We start from the raw sequence: 19366 nt of genomic DNA on the forward strand, positions 1-19366 counted from the left end.
GTCCCCGGGTAACCAGGGTAAACATCGGGTTACTAAGCGCAGGGCCGCGCTTAGTAACCCGATGTTTACCGTGGTTACCAGCGTAAAAGTAAAAAAAAACAAACCGTACATGCTCACCATCTGATGTCCGTCAGGTCCCTTGCCGTCCGCTTCCTGCTCTGACAGATCCGGCCGTACAGTGAGAGCAGAGCGCAGTGGTGACGTCACCGCTGTGATCTGCTCTCACTTTCCGGCCGGCAGGCAGTCAGAGCGGGAAGCGGACGGCAAGGGACCGGACGGACATCAGATGGTGAGCATGTACGGTTTTTTTTTTTTTTTTACTTTTACGCTGGTAACCACGGTAAACATCGGGTTACTAAGCGCGGCCCTGCGCTTAGTTACCCGATGTTTACCCTGGTTACCAGCGAACGCATCGCTGGATCGCTGTCACACACAACGATCCAGCGATGTCAGCGGGTGATCAAGCGACGAAAGAAAGTTCCAAACGATCTGCTACGACGTACGATTCTCAGCAGGATCCCTGATCGCTGCTGCGTGTCAGACACTGCGATATCGTAACGATATCGCTAGAACGTCACGAATCGTACCGTCGTAGCGATCAAAATTGCACTGTGTGACGGTACCCTAACACAGTTAGCAAACACAAAGTACTATAAGAACACTGGAGTGATGGTTGTTGGAAATGGGCCTCTACACACCTATGGAGATATTGGATTACAAACCAGACGTTTGCAGCTAGAATGGTCAAAAATAAGGAAATTTCTGAGTGACCCTAAACTTTTGCACGGTAGTATATATATATACACATACATACATACATACATATACACACCATCAGGCAAATAGGATAAACTCCTCAATAAATTCTCAGGTTAATAAAGTCAAGAAAGGTTGCCCTTCAATCCCCCAGTACCGAATGTCTTATTTAAGTGAAGAGGAATCCACAAAGAGAAAGTTGTAACATTTATATTTTTGTGTCATGCTTCAAAATGTTTAGGAGGACAATGTGACATATAGAAGTAAATAGGACACAATCACCGAAATTCTTAGGAGGTATTTGAGTGCGGCTTAGGCTTCTTTCACACTTCCGTTTTTACAATCTGCACAGGATCCGTCAAAATGTTGAAATGACGGATCCTGTGCAGAGTGTAAAAAACGGGTGCACTGGGCCCCTTTTTCTGACAGACCCGTCGAGGCTATGTGCACCTGTTGTGTATGCGTCTTCACAGGGGTTTTCCGCTGCGAAAACGCATACACAACACAACCCAGGTTAAAAATAATAATAATAAAAAAAAAAAAAAATCACAATATTCTTACCTTCCGGCGTCCCGCGCAGCGTTACCGATGCTCCCGGCAGCTAGCGTTCCCAGTAATGCCTTGCGTACAATGACCTCTGATGACGTTGCGGCTCATTTCACAATGCATTACTGGGAACGCTAGCTGCCGGGAGCATCACGAGCATCGGTAGCGCTGCGCGGGACGCCGGAAGGTAAGAATATTGCAATTTTTAAATTTTATTTTTAACATTATATCTTGTTACTATGGATGCTGCATAGGCAGCATCAATAGTAAAATGAGAGTGAGCGAGCGAGAGAGAATTTCCCCGATGGAAAACTCTTCCACGCATGCTCAGTTTCAAAAGACGGAACCAGTCGCTGGATTCCTGCTTTTGACAGTCAGCAACAGATCCAGCGCCCATAGGCTTCCATTATAGCCAATGATGGGCAGAGCAGAATCCATCGCTGAGCGATTTTCCGACGTGCAGAAAAAAAATAAAAAATAAAAAAAACACTTTCCTCTGTGCGTTGTCCACGCCCGACGGACAGCGATTTTCCGACGGATCCAGTGCACGACGGGTGAAAGGGATGGCTATCCGTCGCTAATACAAGTCTATGGGAAAAGACAGGATCCAGCAGAAAAATTTGCTGGATCCTGTTTATTCAAAAATCTACGGATTTCGACAGGAGCTCAAAGACGGAAGTGTGAAAGAGGCCTTAGAAAGAATTCACGAGTAAACAACAATGAACATGCCACTTGGCATAATTCCTCAATGACAGGATTAGTTTTTATTTATAGTCAAGAAACGCCTGAAGTACATGATTATAATGGATGATTACTGTATATACAAGCAGGTGAAAGAAGTATTTAGCATGTCACCAATGTTCTATTTAAATATATTTCTAAAGGTCATGATATGAAATTTTCACCAGATGTCAGTAACAACCTATGAAATCCACATTGTCAAAGAAATCAAAGCATAAATGTCCATAAATTAAGTAATGAGAAATTACACCGGGAAAAAAAATTGAACACAAAGCATAGAGCGGTGCAAAAAGCCATGGAAAGTCATGACACTAGCTGAAATCTATTAGTAATTATAAAGCAATCCTAAGTGGAAAATAATGCCGCAGGTTCAACTAATGGCCTATAAAAAGGTGCCTCATTAAGAAAGGTGCCACACAAGAAACATTTCGTTATAGGTAAAACCAGTGAGCTGTCTCAATACCTTTACAACCTTATTGTTGCCAAACATACTGATAAGCATTGATTACACAAGAGTTTCTAAACTACTGGAGGTTCCAGTGAGCACTGTTGGGGCCATAATCCGGAATTGAAAAGAACATTATTTCATCATATACCGGTCATATCCAAGTGCTCACTGCAGGACAGGGTGGATAAAAATCAATGTTTAAAAAAAAAAAAAAAAAAAAAAAAAAAAAAAAAAAAAAAAAATCGGATTTTTTTTATTTAAATCGGATTTTTTTCAATAAACTGCTTTTTGAGGAAAATATTTTACCATCCAAAGGTTCTTCCATCATGAGATAAAGCTGAGTTGTTTAACTCAGTAGAATAAAGGCTGTATATGTGTAACATTCACAATGCCATGCTCTTCCAGAGGTTTCTGTAGGATTAGTGGGCAGTTTCTCTCCTATATTATCACAGACGCTCGCTTTACTTACGCAGTTCTCAAAACTGAATTTGACTCCGCAGAGGTCCCAGCCTCTTCTTCACGGCAAAAATGTTACAACATGAACAGAGTTGAGAAAAAGATCTTAATCCTATTGTTCTACAAATCTATGAATACAGAATCAACCCCTTCAGTGCCAAGTCCAAGAAGTTAGACAATATGTTTCTGATTGTTTGGAGTGGAATAGATCTGCACAACACAAGAAGAATGTGAATCTAAGTGTGAGGAGGAGGAAGGGCAAGCAGACAAGAAAATGAAAGTGAAACTTTGAGCACAATACTGCAGCATAGCCACAGACAGACAAGTCTGGATCTGTTTGTGTGTACGATACGATCTGAGGTTTATTACATTCTTTCCTTATAATGGCAGCAGGCCGTAAAAGAGACCCAGTTTGGGAATATTTTAATGAAGCTCCTTCACCTATCGGTAAGGCAGGCATGCGTGCAAAATGCAAACGATGCAACAAAGAGATGCAAGGCCTGGTGGCGCGAATGAGGCAACATCATGAGAAGTGCGGTGATGAAGATGACCAAAGAAACACTTCTGAACAGGCAGGATCTTCAGGTTGGTAAACATTTTTATTGAATCCTATTTCTAAAGACTGAACTGTCATGTGTGAAAAAAATTATATTTCTTATTATTACTGCAAGTTACTGTCATTTGGTACAGTTATGAAGAAAAACAAATATTCCTTTTGGGGCAGGGGCAGTGATGTGTTGTGTACAATAAGCAGAAATTGTATAAACAATATAAACAATAAAATAACAGCATTGACTTTTTTTGTTTAGGGGAATTCATGGATTCTGGAAACTATCCACCTCCAAGATCACCATCATCCTGTTCTACAGTTTCAGAGTTATCCATCCAGGATAGTGCTTCATTAGCAGCAGCATCATCATCAGACACCCACAGCCACATATCACCATCACCCAAAAGGAAGAAAAAACCTTTACCTCCTGGAACCACCATAGATAGGTTTGTGATAAGAACTAGCAGATTAGAAAAAGAGTTGATTGATGAAAAAATTGCCCAGTTTATTTATGCAACGAACTCTTCTTTCCGTCTGACTGAGAACCCACATTTCATTAATATGGTTCAGTCACTGAGACCAGGATACAGTCCACCCAGCAGAGCTGATGTTGCAGGGAAACTGCTGGATCAAGTGTATGACAGAGAAATGGAGCAATGTGCAACAGCTCTGGAGGGTAAAATTGTTAACCTAAGTATTGATGGGTGGAGTAATGTCCACAATGATCCTATTGTATGTGCTTGTATAACAACAGAAGAAGGTAAAGTCTTCCTTGCACAAACAACTGATACGTCAGGAAATGCACACACAGCAGAATACTTACAAGAAGTGGCAGTAAAAGCTATAATGACATGTGAACAAAAATTCAAATGTCTAGTACGCAGTTTGGTCACTGACAATGCTGCAAACGTATCCAAGATGAGAAGAGATTTAGAAGAGCAGGGAGGGAATACAAAGCTGCTAATAACATATGGTTGCAGTGCTCATTTGCTGCACCTCTTAGCCAAAGACTTAAGTGTTCCAGAAATAAAGGCTAATGTTGTTGAAATTGCTAAATACTTCCGTAATAATCATTTTGCTGCAGCAGCTCTGAAAAGGATGGGTGGAACCAAGCTAACGCTCCCACAAGATGTTAGATGGAACTCTGTGGTGGACTGTTTTGAGCAGTATATAAAAAACTGGCCTATTCTGATGACACTTTGTGAAGAAAATCGAGATAAAATAGATGGCACTGTCACGGCCAAAATCCTCAACATTGGGCTTAAGAGAAATGTTGAACATATGCTGAGCTTCCTGAAACCCATCTCTCAAGCTTTAAACAAAATACAGAAAAATAGCTGTTTTATTGCGGATGCTGTTGAAATTTGGAAGGAACTGAGTGAACACTTAAAAACAGAACTACACATGGACAGAATTAAATTACAAGCAGTAAACAAAAGAATGGGACAAGCACTGACTCCAGCTCATTTTTTGGCAAATATTGTCAATATCCAATATCAGGGTCAAAACCTAAGTGCTGAGGAAGAGGAGTTAGCTATGACATGGGTATCCAGCAATCATCCATCTTTAATGCCAACTATAATAAACTTCAGAGCTAAGGGGGAACCATTCAAGAAATATATGTTTGCTGAAGATATTTTAAGGAAGGTCACACCAGTAAACTGGTGGAAGTCACTTAAGCGCTTGGATTTAGAGACTGTTCAAGTAATGATTTCACTTTTAACAGCAGTAGCTTCTTCTGCAGGCGTTGAAAGAATATTCTCTTCCTTTGGACTCATTCATTCTAAATTGAGAAATCGGTTGGGACCCAATAAAGCAGGAAAGCTTGTTTTTCTTTTCCAGATTATGAATAGGAACAAAGAAGAAGATGATGATGATGAAGATGACGACAAGTGAGCTACAGAGGACAGCAGGGACAGTAGTATTTAAGTTTTTCATGTGTCGGCTGGGCTGACAGTCTAAGTTTCTTAAAATATATATATATTTTGTTTAGCCAAATTAGTTAACAAACATGGATGTTTGTTTAAGCAAATAACTTATGCTGTAATGTTGTTATTGTTTCAGTTGAATAAATCTATTTAAATTGTTATTAAGGTCAGGATTATTTTTCTCCTTCCTAAGTACAACAGAACAGTGGTGTCCAAATATAAATGATTAACCCATTAAACTGGGGAGAAAAAAGTAATATAAAAAGTGATTCTAAAAATCTTCATCTACTTGCATGTTAAGGTAGCAAGAACTAGTTTAGGTAGAAACTTTGATTTAAATCACTGATTTAAATCAAGCCTTACTGACTAGTGATTTAAATCAGTTAGATTTAAATCAAATCCACCCTGCTGCAGGATATTAGACAAAGGCGTGAAAAGATTTATCAGAACAGTTGCCCAAGAGCCAAGGACAGTGGGTGGAGAGCAACAGAACGACTTATAATCAGCAGGCACAATTGTTGCACTCAACCTCTATGTCCTGTATACACGCTTACAGTAACCATGAAAGACTCCATTGCTGAGCAAAAAGCATGTTCAAGCACGGTTAAAGTTTGCTCAAAAACATTTAGACAAGCCTCTGAAATACTGGGAGAATATAGTCTAGTCAGATGACATCAAAATTGGACTCTTTGGATGCCATATTTGAAGGCCAAAAATCACTGCATATCACCCCAAGAACACCATATCAACAGTGAAGTTTGGAGGTGGAAACACATGGGGTGGGGCTATTTATCAGCATACGGCAATGGCAAACTTCATATAGTTGAAGGAAGGATGAATGGACAAAAGTACGGAGACATTCTTGATAAAATTCTGCTGCCGTCTACCAGGATGATGAAAGTGAAATGAGGGTGGACATTTCAGCAAGACATTGATCCCAAACACAAGGCCCTGGAAACTCTCAATTGGTTTCAGAGAAAGAAAATGAAGCTGCTAGAATAGCCCAGCCAATCACCTGACCTGAATCCAACAGAACATTTATGAAAGGAACTAAAGTTGAGATTTCATAGAAGGAACCTATGGAAACCTTTAGGATTTGAAGAGTGTTTGTGTGGAAGACTGGACAAAAATCACACCTGAGCAATGCATGCAACCAGTTTCTCCACACAGGAGGGGTCTTATAGCTGCCATCGCCAAACAAAGCTTGTGTACAAAGTATTAACTAAATTTCTGTTAAGTGTATTAAATACTTTTCCCCTGTGTCATTCCTCATTATAACACATAATTTATGGACATGTATGGTTTGATTTCCTTGTATGAGTGAACTGGATGGATTGTTGTGGACATCTGGTGAGAATTTCATGTAAATAGCACCTTTATAAACATATTTACTCAGAAAATTGGTGACATGTTCAGTACTTACTTCACTCGCTGTACATAGCAAAAACAATCAGCAATGATGATTCTCTACCTGCACCTAGCAATTTATTAAAAAATAAAATTAGGCAGCCTTCATCAACCATCTATTGATCAATATGAGGTTAATGGCATAAAATTATAGGATATTCCCTGCATCATAACTTTGATCAGGGGACACAAACAGGCACTTGGTAGCTTATCTAGCAAGGAATGGCAACACTAAAGTTGTAGCCCTTCATGATATGAATGGCACCATGGTTTCTGAAACTTTGCAAGTAAACTTAGGCTTTGCAGATTTACAAGTCCTTATTTGCCTAAAACTAGCTCAATCAGATAACAAATTAGTGATATTTTTGGATCTCCTTTCTAGTGCTCTTCCTAAACAGTTCACTTTCGCTTGATGAAGACCTAGCTGAAAGGAAGGCGACAGATGCCATCATGACTTTTCCCAATAGAAAATCCTTGGGAAAAAAGTTTTTTTATCGAGCGGTACAAATAAAATGTAAACATTTTTTGCCTTTGAATTGCTTAAACTTTACAATTCTATCCTTAAAATTTCTCCTTGCGGAGAGTGACATGTTAAGCATGCCGAGATGAGGAGACTTAAAGGGAACCTGTCACCCCGTTTTTTCCGTATGAGATAAAAATACTGTTAAATAGGGCCTGAGCTGTGCATTACAATAGTGTATTTTGTGGACCCCGATTCCCCACCTATGCTGCCGAAATACGTTACCAAAGTAGTCGTTTTCGCCTGTCAATCAGGCTGGTCTGGTCAGATGGGCGTGGTGTCTTCCCCCAGATCTTGCTTAGTTTTCCGTTGGTGGCGTAGTGGTGTGCGCATGCCCAAGTCCAGAATCCACTGCACAAGGGAGGGAAAATAGCGCGATCTGCGCTATTCCCCTGGTGATCGGTGGGGGCGGCCATCTTCCTGTGGCCGCGCGTGCGCAGATAGAGCGCTCTGCTGCCCGGGGCTTCAGGAAAATGGCCGCGGGATGCCGCGCGTGCGCAGATGGAGATCGCGGCGGCCATTTTCCTGAAGCAGAGATGCAAACTCTGCTTCAGGAAAATGGCCGCCGCGATCTACCCCAGAATAAAACTGGAAACGGTCTGCTTACCTAAAGATTGGGGGGTGGGATATAACAACTTATCCGAGCACATTCGCTCAACACTAGTAATCACCAAATACACTGCTGTGACTGAAAACACGTCTGAGAAATATACCAGAGATTGAATTCTGGAGAGCAGATGGGATCTTTTTCCTATCCAACACTGTACAAAGAGTATGCGCCGCATGTTCCAGCAGTTACAGCTGGCCTACAATGTTTCAGAAAATTGACTGTTGAGATACTATCATCTGCGGAAGGTATTCACAGAACAGTTTGGGGGACCGGGAATATCTCTTGATCTCACCATCTTAGAGGACCTAGCTCAGGTCACAGTTCTAGCTAAACCGTTGTCAATCATCTAGCTAGAAATTTTGTCCTAATGAAAAAAATAAATTCTGTAGCAATGGAGTGAGACTAAATCTGATGTATGAATAAGATAACCCCAGTCACACACTTGTCAGTACGGCCAGCCCCCGTAAGCACTCTGTATGCTGTATATATGCCCCAAATCAGATCTGCAAGTAACAAAAAATAGTTTATTATCATACTGTCCGATGGGCATCTCTGGTCTGATGCCTCCTCTCTTCTTACAATCACTGTCCTCATTCCCAGCTTTGTGTAGATGACATCCTACGTCTACCAGTGTCCTCCATCACGCTCCTGTGCAGGTGCATTTCTCTCTGCCCTGCTGTGCGCAGAGCAAAGTACTGTAGTGCGCATGCTCCAGCTTTAGCATCCAGGTCATCTGTCCATGTGCACTACAGTACTTTACTCTGCCCTAGGAAAGGCAGAGAGAAGTTTGCCTGTGCATGAGCGCAATTGAGGACAATGTGTGGATAATGTAGGAAGCTAGATTTTGTGCCTTGCAGATCAGATTGGGGACATATATACAGCATTATAGTATGCTCTAACAGAGGGCTAACAGCTGACGGCTCTACTTTATGTGGAGAAAGCCTGGCGACAGGTTCCCAATAAGCTCCTCAGTAAGATTTATTATATACCATCAGTGTCATATAAAAAATGGGCAGGATGGGATTTGCAGACAGTAATGAATATGTTCTGGGAGTGTGGGATACGCCAACATTATTGGTGGGATGCTCTGGAATGTATGGCGACTCAGGGAGATTGATTCTTGGCACACCTTCATAAGATCTGTCTGTTTGAATTAGGGGGTGTGCCATCTTTAAGTGTTGCTGTTTGAAGCTTTCATAAAATGTTGCTATATTATGCAAAACAAAATTTGTATTATTAAATTGGAAACATCTTAGAAAACCTTCAAGAGCTGTGTGAATAAAAAGGAAGTGAATAGTGTATAGTAAATGTATAAGCTTACATATGCAGCAAGAGGATGCCCGGATAAATTTCCGAAGACAAGGAGAAACGATACTTCTTGGATACTAAGACAAGGGGGAAATTGATGGACTCCCATGCCACAAACTCAGGGGTACAGGACTGTGTATTAATAAGTATTAATGTTTATAGGAAAGGTATAAATGCCAAAGCATTTCACACTTTACACCACGTGGTCAGACTGAGCTGTAGTTGCAACCTCTCCCCCCTCCCTTTTATTTCCTCCACATTAATATTTTGTGGACCCCGGTTGGGGTAGTTCCAAAAACTCTGGAAAATACATATTATTGGCTTTTTTCTTAGGCCTCTTTCACACATCTGTTTTTTTAAAAATTAGCCGGATTGTGCCCGACGGCTAAAAACTGATCATAAAATGAAGAAATGAGCCATGCTTGCTCAAGGGTATGTGTATCTGATTTGTGCTATAGTTCGCAATAATGAACTAAGGTAAAAAGCCACAAAACTTATGAGAATAGACCATTACACCTCTCACCTCCGGGTGACTGTCCTTTTTTAAAAAAAAAAAAATTCTCCTACCACCCCCCCCTTCCCCTTTTCTTCTAAGAACCGCAACTTTTTCTATTTTCCACATGATCTTATAAGGACTTGCTTTTATCAAGAACGAGCTGCACTTTTGAATGACAATTTATTTTGTTATATATGATGCACTGGAAAGCAGGAAGAATATTCCAAGTGTGTTAAAATTGCAAAAAGAAAAAAAAGAAAAAAAAAAAAAAAGAGTGCAATATATTTTTGGGATTTTTTTTTTTAATTTACTACGATCACTATATGGTAAAATTGACCTGGAAACATAATTCTCCAGGTCAGTACGATTGCGCAGATACCAAACATGTAGTTGTTTTTTTTTTTTTAAGTGGTGAAAATAAATTTGGAGATTTAAAAAGAAAAAAAAAACAAACAAAACTTTGTGTCGCCATTTTCAGAGATCTCCAACTATTTACATTTTCACATACTGCTCTTTTTGACGGCTTATTATTTTGCACCCTGAGCTGAAGTTTTTATTGATAACATTTTGGGGTAGATACGATGTTTTGATCGCCTGTTATTGCATTGTACTGCAATGCTGCAGTGGCCAAAAGAAACGTAATTATGGCGATTTTATTTTTTTTTGGTCACTATGCCATTTACAGATCAGATTAATTTATCTGATATTTTGATTTCGTAATTTGACACGACCCCCTGCAGGCGCAAGTTAAATGCTGTCTTTGGAGATTGACAGCGGCATTTAACAGATTAACAATCGCAGGCTGTTAGAGGTATGCAAGCATGCATCAAAGGCAGACCCGCGACATATGACGTACCGTATTTTTCTGACCATAAGACGCACTTTTTTTCCTCCAAATTTGGGAGGAAAGTGTGGGTGCGTCTTATGGTAGGGATGTAGCATGTGGGGGAGGGGGGTCAGCAGCGAGTGGGATCCCACTGTTATCCCACTTCACGAGGCAGAAAAATGTCCCCACTGCCGGGAATCAGCGCTGGGGAAACCATGTGGTCCCGATGATTAAGTGCAGTGAATATTCATTAGCTACTCCCCGCCCACCAATCAGCTGAGCAGTGAGCCTGGAGCAGCAAATGAATACTGCACTTAAGCAGGGACACACATGGTTTCCTCAGCAGCGGGGGAGATCTGTGTGTCCGGGGGAGGAGGAGGAGGCAGCAGCAGCAGGGTCCGGGGGAGAGGAGATCGCTGTGTACCTGCCTGGGCTGGAGCTGAGTGATGTGCAGTGTGCACAAAGAGGACCTGTGATGATGTCAGAAGTGGGCGGGCTGGAGCATCACATGGCAGCACAGAGCCCTCCCTCTTCTTGACATCATCACAGGTCCTTCAGACTCCCCACTAGAATCTGCTGGCTTCCATTACCTGTGCTGTGGAAAGGCAACAGGAGGGAGGGCTCTGTGTGTGCAGTCATGGGATGCTTTTCATCTCACCACAGCTGGCTGGCTGCCACAATTAAGAGGTTAGTCTTTCCAAAACACAATAAAGCACTCTGCCACTCCTTTAGTGAACTATAACTCCCAGCATGTCATAGGATCTGCAGGACATGCTGGGAGTTATAGTTCTCCCATGGGCTTTTAAAGCAGCACTCCAGTGTTATTTTGCAGTGCTGGAGTGGTGCTTTCAATATAAGCCCTGTGCCCCCATTCTTATACTCACCCTCCAGCATCTTCATATAGTACTTCACAGACACCACACTGGTCCCGCAGCTTCCAACATAATAACATACTATTATATATAATAACACCACATATAATAGTATGTTATTAAATATTTTACCACATTTTTTTGCTTCTAATATTTTTTTCCCTATTTTCCACCTCTAAAACCTGGGTGTGGCTTATAGTCCGGTGCGTCTTATAGTCCGAAAAATACGGTACATGTAGGTCATATGTCATGAAGGGGATAAAGATGGTTGCCTGGTGAAAACAAGTTAGCAACTAACCACATACTGGTGGGGGGCTGACCTCTGTGACCTGCAAATACTGGCAGAATGGGGAACTTTCATCCCTGTTGAAATGGAGTGATAGACATGCGAACTGTGTTCCCACCAGTCCCCATGGAAATACAGGGCGCTGTGCTCTGCTTTATCCACAAGGTAAGTAATAACTGGTTTTACTGGACAACCCCTTTAAAAGGTTTATTGTAATCATTTTCTTTCGCAATTTTTGGTGCCATTTCTAAAATTGTGGCCAAATCTTCAATATATTTGTTTAAAATCTCTGAAATGCAGAAAAATATTTAGAATTGACAGTCCTCAGTGGCTGATACCTTTTAATGGCTAACTGAAAAGATGGTAACAAATTGCAAGCTTTCGAGACTACTCAGGTCCCTTCATCAGGCATAGACAAGCAGAAGGCATTTTTTAAGAAGAAAAAGTGACAAACTATTAATAACCTACAGTAAATACTGAAATATTGTTACATGTAAAGCTAAGAATTGCTAATGCTCCAGCAACTGAAGCTGCAAACAATTCTTACCAATGGCGGAAAGCAGGCACATAATTAGGAGGATCAGCACACACCAGAAGACGTCAGTGTTCATCTGCCTTTCCAGCTTACTTCGCTTGTAACGAGGTCCATTGTTGTTTAACAAAGCTTTGGTCTCATGACCTATACAAATGAAAGAGACATTATTATATATATATATATATATATATATATATATATATACCTATTAATGCATGAACACGACACATTATATGTACTATAAAAGGTACCCACACTCACAGAAGCAAAAAGGCAGTTACATTAAAATTATAGGGGCATGTCAACTCTTTTCCCAGAAAGACATCAGGGATACTGAGTTTCTACATGCAAAATCCTTTGGTGACAGATTAGCCAGCACCCAAGGTGTCTGACAAAGATTCGCCCATCTCCCTATTGTGTACACATGCATGCCCGACTATACCAGAGTGTGAATATATAAATGCGAATAGGATAGTCAGGAAAAATAGCTAACCGCTAGAAAATATGTATGATCACTAGTGATGAGCGAGTATACTCGTTGCTCAGGTTTTCCCGAGCACGCTCAGGTGGTCTCCGAGTATTTGTAACTGCTTGGAGATTTTGTTTTTGTTGACGCAGCTGCATGATTTACAGCTGATAGCCAGCCTGAGTACATGTGGGGGTTGCCTGGTTGCTAGGGAATTCCCACATGTACTCAGGCTGGCTAGCAGCTGTAAATCATTCAGCTGAGGCAATGAAAACTAAATCTCCGAGAAGTCACAAATCCTCGGAGACTACCCGAGCAACGAGTACACTAGCTCATCACTAATGATCACCTTTAGCTCAAAAACACTTCCATTTCACATTTGTCTGTGTTTTTTTTAAATGTTATCTGTAATCCATGCATGCAAAATTAAATATACAGAAGTACAAGTGTGATCAATTTAAAAATACAGAAAAATGTATAATTTATTAAATCAAAAACGTATGGCTCAGGAAGGTTTAAAAAAACATAAAAATAAAAAAAGGATTGCAAGATTACCATTCACTAAGGGTAGGTGCACACGGTCAGTAAACGCTGCGGGTTGGACGCTGCGTACATCCACAGCGTCCAAATGTTACAGCATAGTGGATGGGATTTCAAGAAATCCCATCTCCACTATGCGTGCACCGACTCCCGCAACTTATCTGCGGAGACGGACATGTGGCACGTCTTTCCAGACTGCAGCATGTCTATCTTGTGGAGACGCTCAGTCTTCACAAGATAAATGCCACCCGTATAATGTATTGGGAGCGGTGATTCTGCACAATTCAATGAACACATGCGAAATCATCTGCGTTCAAAAGCCGGCAGCACTTTGGACGCAGCGGACATGTGCAGCATCCAAAACGCTGCCAATTACTGACCGTGTGCAACTACCCTAGAAGTCAGGTGGTCCCCATACAAATTAGATGGTCAGTCTCAGGAGAACCACTGTATAAGGACACCTCGGAAATTCTGTATATAAAATCAGCACTCTAAGACTTAATATTCATATATTTATCAGGAATTACTAAACGTAATAGATGAGCGATTCTATTTAGTGGCAACGTTGGAATACGTCAGTACCTGCATAAACAACTATCCCAGACACAACTTCTGTATTTCTAAGAGTGCATCCTCGTAATAGGAGATTTTCTTTGTAAAGACCAGATTTTTTTCCATTTTTATGAACCCTGCAAAAAAAATTAATTAATAAAAGTTTGTACAAGTTACACAATATAGCACCCACACACATCTGCTACATACTCGCCTCACACATCGCACTTTTGTTTGGGATTTTCAGTTGACCAATTCACCAAACACAGTGCAATCTAAGTAAATGTGGCTTTAGCAACTGCTGGTCACGAACTACCACCCCAAAAAAATCTGCAGTGATTTTGAAGCATGGAGAAGATATTCAGACCCACAGCATATCCTATCGGATGCATATTTTGCATTAGTGACATATTACTGCACTGTACACACTTCGATAAGCAGACCATTATTTTATGTAATGCAGGACACAATTTTCGCTTTGCCATTGTAGATGTAAAAGTCTGCTTACAAAATACACCTCAAAGAAAAGATAAAAGTGTTGATCCTAAAACACTAGTTTTGGTTATGCTTTTGCAGCATCCAAGTACAAAAAACATGACCTATTACTTTGATAAATACCCAAGCCATCGTCCCTCTATCCCAGTCTGAAAAAAAAAAGATAAAAAAAGCTGAGGTTTCCAAATTATGATTTAAAGAGAAACCTTTTGCTGGGATTGCCACCTTAAAAAATACGGTGAATTCACAGCACTGCAATGTTGTTTGTTTGCTATAACTAACCACATCAGTGTGCGTCGTGACTTACCCTTTAGATTAGTTGATACAATGTATAACAAGCTAAATTAGCCCCAGACCCATAACCATACATAAATGTACACGTGGCATACAAGTGCCATATTGGTCAGTGTGCCCTGCCTATGCCCGTCATGTAGGATTCTCACAGCTGACTGCAACACAATTGAGAAAAAAAAAAAGTGTTCACAAATGAAAAAATAAAATTGCAACACATCTCCTAACAACTAAAATATTAAAATGTTAATCACGGACAACACATGGAAATCACACAGATGGCATCCGGGTGCTGTTCATGATTTTGGCGGACCCATAAACTTGTATGGGCAAAACTATGGTAGGATCAAAAACAAAAACAGGTTTCTGAGACTTTTGCAGACACACAGACATAAGAACACGTATGTGAAAAACAGGCATCTGTAAGAGGCCTTAAAAGTGGAAAAGAGGACAATGAAAACATTTTTGTTCTTCACAGCATTGCAGAGATATGGGCTTTTGTAAATTTCTCCTACAAACAAGGGAACTTTAACGGCCTTTATTCTCTGGAGACACTTACTTTTTCCCCTGTAGGACTTTACTCAATCTTAAGGAGGCAGTATCATTTACCGTATATACTCATGTATAAGCCGAGATTTTCAGCACATTTTTTTGTGCTGAAAACGCCCCCCTCGGCTTATACACAAGTCATGGTCCAGAAAGCTAGCGGGGAGCAGGCGACTGCAGCTGTCACCGGCTTTCAGAAGACATCAATACTTACCCTATATGAATTATGCATGCGACTCCACTCCCATAGGGGAGGAGCGCATATTCATGACCTTAATGAGGGGTACCACGTGACCGCTGAGCACAGGAAGAAGCTGCTGCGCCGAGACAACGGAGATGCAGGGACGTTCAGCGACGGCGTGAGGAGGGCAAGTATGACGGGGGAGGATGCCGAGCCATGCATACAAGGGGGAGGACGGGGGGAGCCCAGCCATGCATACAAGTGGGACAGGGGGAGCCATACATACAAGGATGGGATGGGGGAGCCGAGCCATGCATACAAGGATGGGACGGGGGAGCCGAGCCATGCATACAAGGATGGGACGGGGGGAGCCATGCATACAAGGATGGGACGGGGGAGCCGAGCCATGCATACAAGGATGGGACGGGGGAGCCGAGCCATGCATACAAGGATGGGATGGGGGAGCCGAGCCATGCATACAAGGATGGGACGGGGGGAGCCATGCATACAAGGATGGGACGGGGGGAGCCATGCATACAAGGATGGGACGGGGGAGCCGAGCCATGCATACAAGGATGGGACGGGGGGAGCCGAGCCATGCATACAAGGATGGGACGGGGGGAGCCATGCATACAAGGATTGGACGGGGGGGAGCCATGCATACAAGGATGGGACAGGGGAGCCGAGCCATGCATACAAGGATGGGACGGGGGAGCCGAGCCATGCATACAAGGATGGGACGGGGGAGCCGAGCCATGCATACAAGGATGGGACGGGGGAGCCGAGCCATGCATACAAGGATGGGACGGGGGAGCCGAGCCATGCATACAAGGATGGGACGGGGGGAGCCATGCATACAAGGATGGGACGGGGGGGAGCCATGCATACAAGGATGGGACGGGGGGAGCCATGCATACAAGGATGGGACAGGGGAGCCGAGCCATGCATACAAGGATGGGATGGGGGAGCCGAGCCATGCATACAAGGATGGGACGGGGGAGCCGAGCCATGCATACAAGGATGGGACGGGGGAGCCGAGCCATGCATACAAGGATTGGACGGGGGAGCCATGCATACAAGGATGGGACGGGGGAGCCGAGCCATGCCTACAAGGATGAGACGGGGGGAGCCATGCATACAAGGATGGGATGGGGGAGCCGAGCCATGCATACAAGGATGGGATGGGGGAGCCGAGCCATGCATACAAGGATGGGACGGGGGAGCCGAGCCATGCATACAAGGATGGGACGGGGGAGCCGAGCCATGCATACAAGGATGGGACGGGGGAGCCGAGCCATGCATACAAGGATGGGACGGGGGAGCCGAGCCATGCATACAAGGATGGGACGGGAGGAGCCATGCATACAACGAGGGGATCGGGGGAGCCATGCATACAACGGGGGAGCCACACAGTTCGGTTTATACTCGGGTCGGCTTATAGAATATATAGCATATACGGGAATAGAAAACACACACGCCCATCGAGATCAGAAAAGGCTTTTCCAGCATGACCTTGCTTGATCACTGACAACTGTTCATTTGCTTCGCTCTCTGTCATTACAGCACTGGAAGAGGAGGAAAGGAGTTGCTGCGTGTGAGCAGCGTTCGCCCCAATACCTTGGGAAGTGTTGTATGTGACAGTCGTATCTTGCTGCAGCTCTACTGGTCTCACCGTGAGGCACTTGATCTGCTCAGTTCCTGCAATAAAACAAGTTCACTTTCCTCTCCTGCTCACTAACCAGTATCTTTGATCCCATACTACAGAGAATTCTCATCTTTCTCAGACTACCACTACATAATCATCCATATAAATATATCCAATATTAAACACCTATAAAATTAGGGGTACCATACAATCATCATTGACCCAATCTTTTTCTCACTTTCATCCTTCTGCCCAAATTATTATAAATATAAAATATTTATATATTTTCACTAACTCCAAATGACTTTTCATTCCCCATTCAGGCCTTAATATAGGCATTCGTCGGTGACCTCAGTGCTAGAAGCTTGGTCACTTGTTTGATAGAGAAAATTGACACTACCTAGCAGGAAAGAAACTCCCAGTAGAATGTATCCTCTTGCTTTCCGCACTTAGGCTATGTGCACACGTTGCTGATTTTGATGTGTTTCCGCAGCGTTTTTGGATGCGGGAAGTGCATCAAATCCACAGTGCAGTACAGTAACAATGATAGTCAATGGGAATTTGAGAATTGCTGTGCACATGCGGATTTGCGGCGTTTTTTTTTCCCACAGCATGTCAATTCTTTGTGTGGAAAAGCAGCGTTTCTGCACCCATTGACTATACATTGAGTAAGGCAAATTCACACATCAAAGAACGCATGACAATCTGCAACAAATCCGCATCTATTCCGCATTAAATGCGCAAGCATTTGGGCCTGCGCTTTCTGCCAAGAGATGCAGATTCTGTGAGGAAAATTCCGCAGGCGAATCCGCAACGTGTGCACATACACTTAATACTGTTCAATTTCAATCTTTGACCGAGTGATAGAAGTAGTCATCCCCAGGATCTCATCTTCTGACCCTACTATCTGTATACGTGACTCTTTTCCTTCACACATCACGGTGCCTCTTCCTGGCTGTCTCTTGCTGTCTAACTACAAGAAGCTTGCTCTTTCTTGTAGTATTTCCCTCTGCTTTTACATGTGCTGCTAGAACTGAAATTCTTAGGCTTCTTTCACACTAGCGTCGGGCTCGGCCCGTCGCTGTGCGTCGGGCCGACGTTCCCGACGCTAGCGTTGTCTCCGCTGCACAACGGGGGCAGCGGATGCATTTTTCCAGCGCATCCGCTGCCTTATTGTGAGGTGCGGGGAAGCGCGGGGAGGTGGGGGCAGAGTTCCGGCCGCGCATGCGCGGTCGGAAAAAGCAGACCGTCGTGAGCAAAAACGTTTCATGTAGCGTTTTTTGCTCCCGACGGTCCGCCACTGCACGACGCATCCGTCGCACGACGGGTGCGACGTGTGGCAATCCGTCACAATGCGTCGCTTAATGTTAATCAATGGTGAAAAAACGCATCCTGCAAACACTTTTGCAGGATGCGTTTTTTCGGCAAAACGACGCATTGTGACGGAATGCAGTTAACGCTAGCGTGAAAGTAGCCTTAATCTAGTCTTGCCTGATCAGCTCTCTGCTGAATCTGCTCTTGACCTTTACAATCTATTTTCCACACATTAAAGAATCTGTCATTACTAAAGTCTCAAATAATCTCCTAACAAATACATCAAATGGCAACTATTCTCAGATTCTTGTCTTTGCAGCATTTCACATGGAAGACCACCAACTCACTATGATACGCTCTACTGGTCTTAAAGGGTTTGTACAAAAGGTTGTTAAGTAATTCACTTTCCAAATGAAAGAAGATAGCACATGGATCGCTGGGAGTGCAACCATTATATTTCCCACAGATTTGGAGTACAGTGCTTGGCCATTTTCAACAATTCCATAGGCAATAAACAAAGCTGAGGTGCGCACACTTGAACTTTGCTCTCTCCAGACACATCCATCTCCAGAGACCTTTTCTCGGGACTGGTGCGGTTCCCAACAGCAAGAGCCCCGGCAATCGACACATTACTGCCCATCCTATTTACAGGGGATAACATACACTGTGTGTACAATTATAAGACCAGTGAGGTTTTTTTTTACCACATCATCATTCGTTATACAGAACTGGCCCCCCAAAAAAAATGATTTCACAGATTGAAAAAGTATCTAAAAAAAAAAAAAGTTGAATATTGTCAAAAGTCTTACAGAGGAATGCAGCACAAAAGTGTTGTTGTACAGGGTCTCAAAAAGCGCGCAAAGAAAAGATGCACAATTGCTAAAGATATGAAAAAAATACGTGAAGCAACCATTATCCTCCAGTACGGTCATATTCCAGAACTACAACCTCCTGGAGAGCTCAGAAGTACAAGGTGTTCAGTACTCTGAGACATGGCCAAGGTAAGGAGGCGGAAACCCGACCACTACTGAGCAAGGCACAGAAGTTGAAA

The 19366-nt window shown here is 42.7% G+C and overlaps 1 protein-coding gene across 3 annotated transcripts in view; it reads right to left on the bottom strand.

Annotated features, from left to right (window-relative positions):
• ATP10A (ATPase phospholipid transporting 10A (putative)) overlaps nt 1–19366 on the bottom strand; it is a 242105-nt gene that overhangs the window by 88904 nt on the left and 133835 nt on the right. For all 3 annotated transcript variants that reach the window (XM_077296870.1, XM_077296872.1, XM_077296871.1), the window contains exons 4-5: nt 13874–13980; nt 12298–12429 (exon numbers count right to left, since the gene is read on the bottom strand). In XM_077296870.1, the coding sequence (XP_077152985.1) occupies nt 12298–12429; nt 13874–13980 (239 nt within the window). The remainder of the gene's footprint in view (nt 1–12297; nt 12430–13873; nt 13981–19366) is intronic.

This window comes from Ranitomeya variabilis, chromosome 3, assembly GCF_051348905.1.
Source record: "Ranitomeya variabilis isolate aRanVar5 chromosome 3, aRanVar5.hap1, whole genome shotgun sequence".
Taxonomy (NCBI): Eukaryota; Metazoa; Chordata; class Amphibia; order Anura; family Dendrobatidae; genus Ranitomeya; species Ranitomeya variabilis.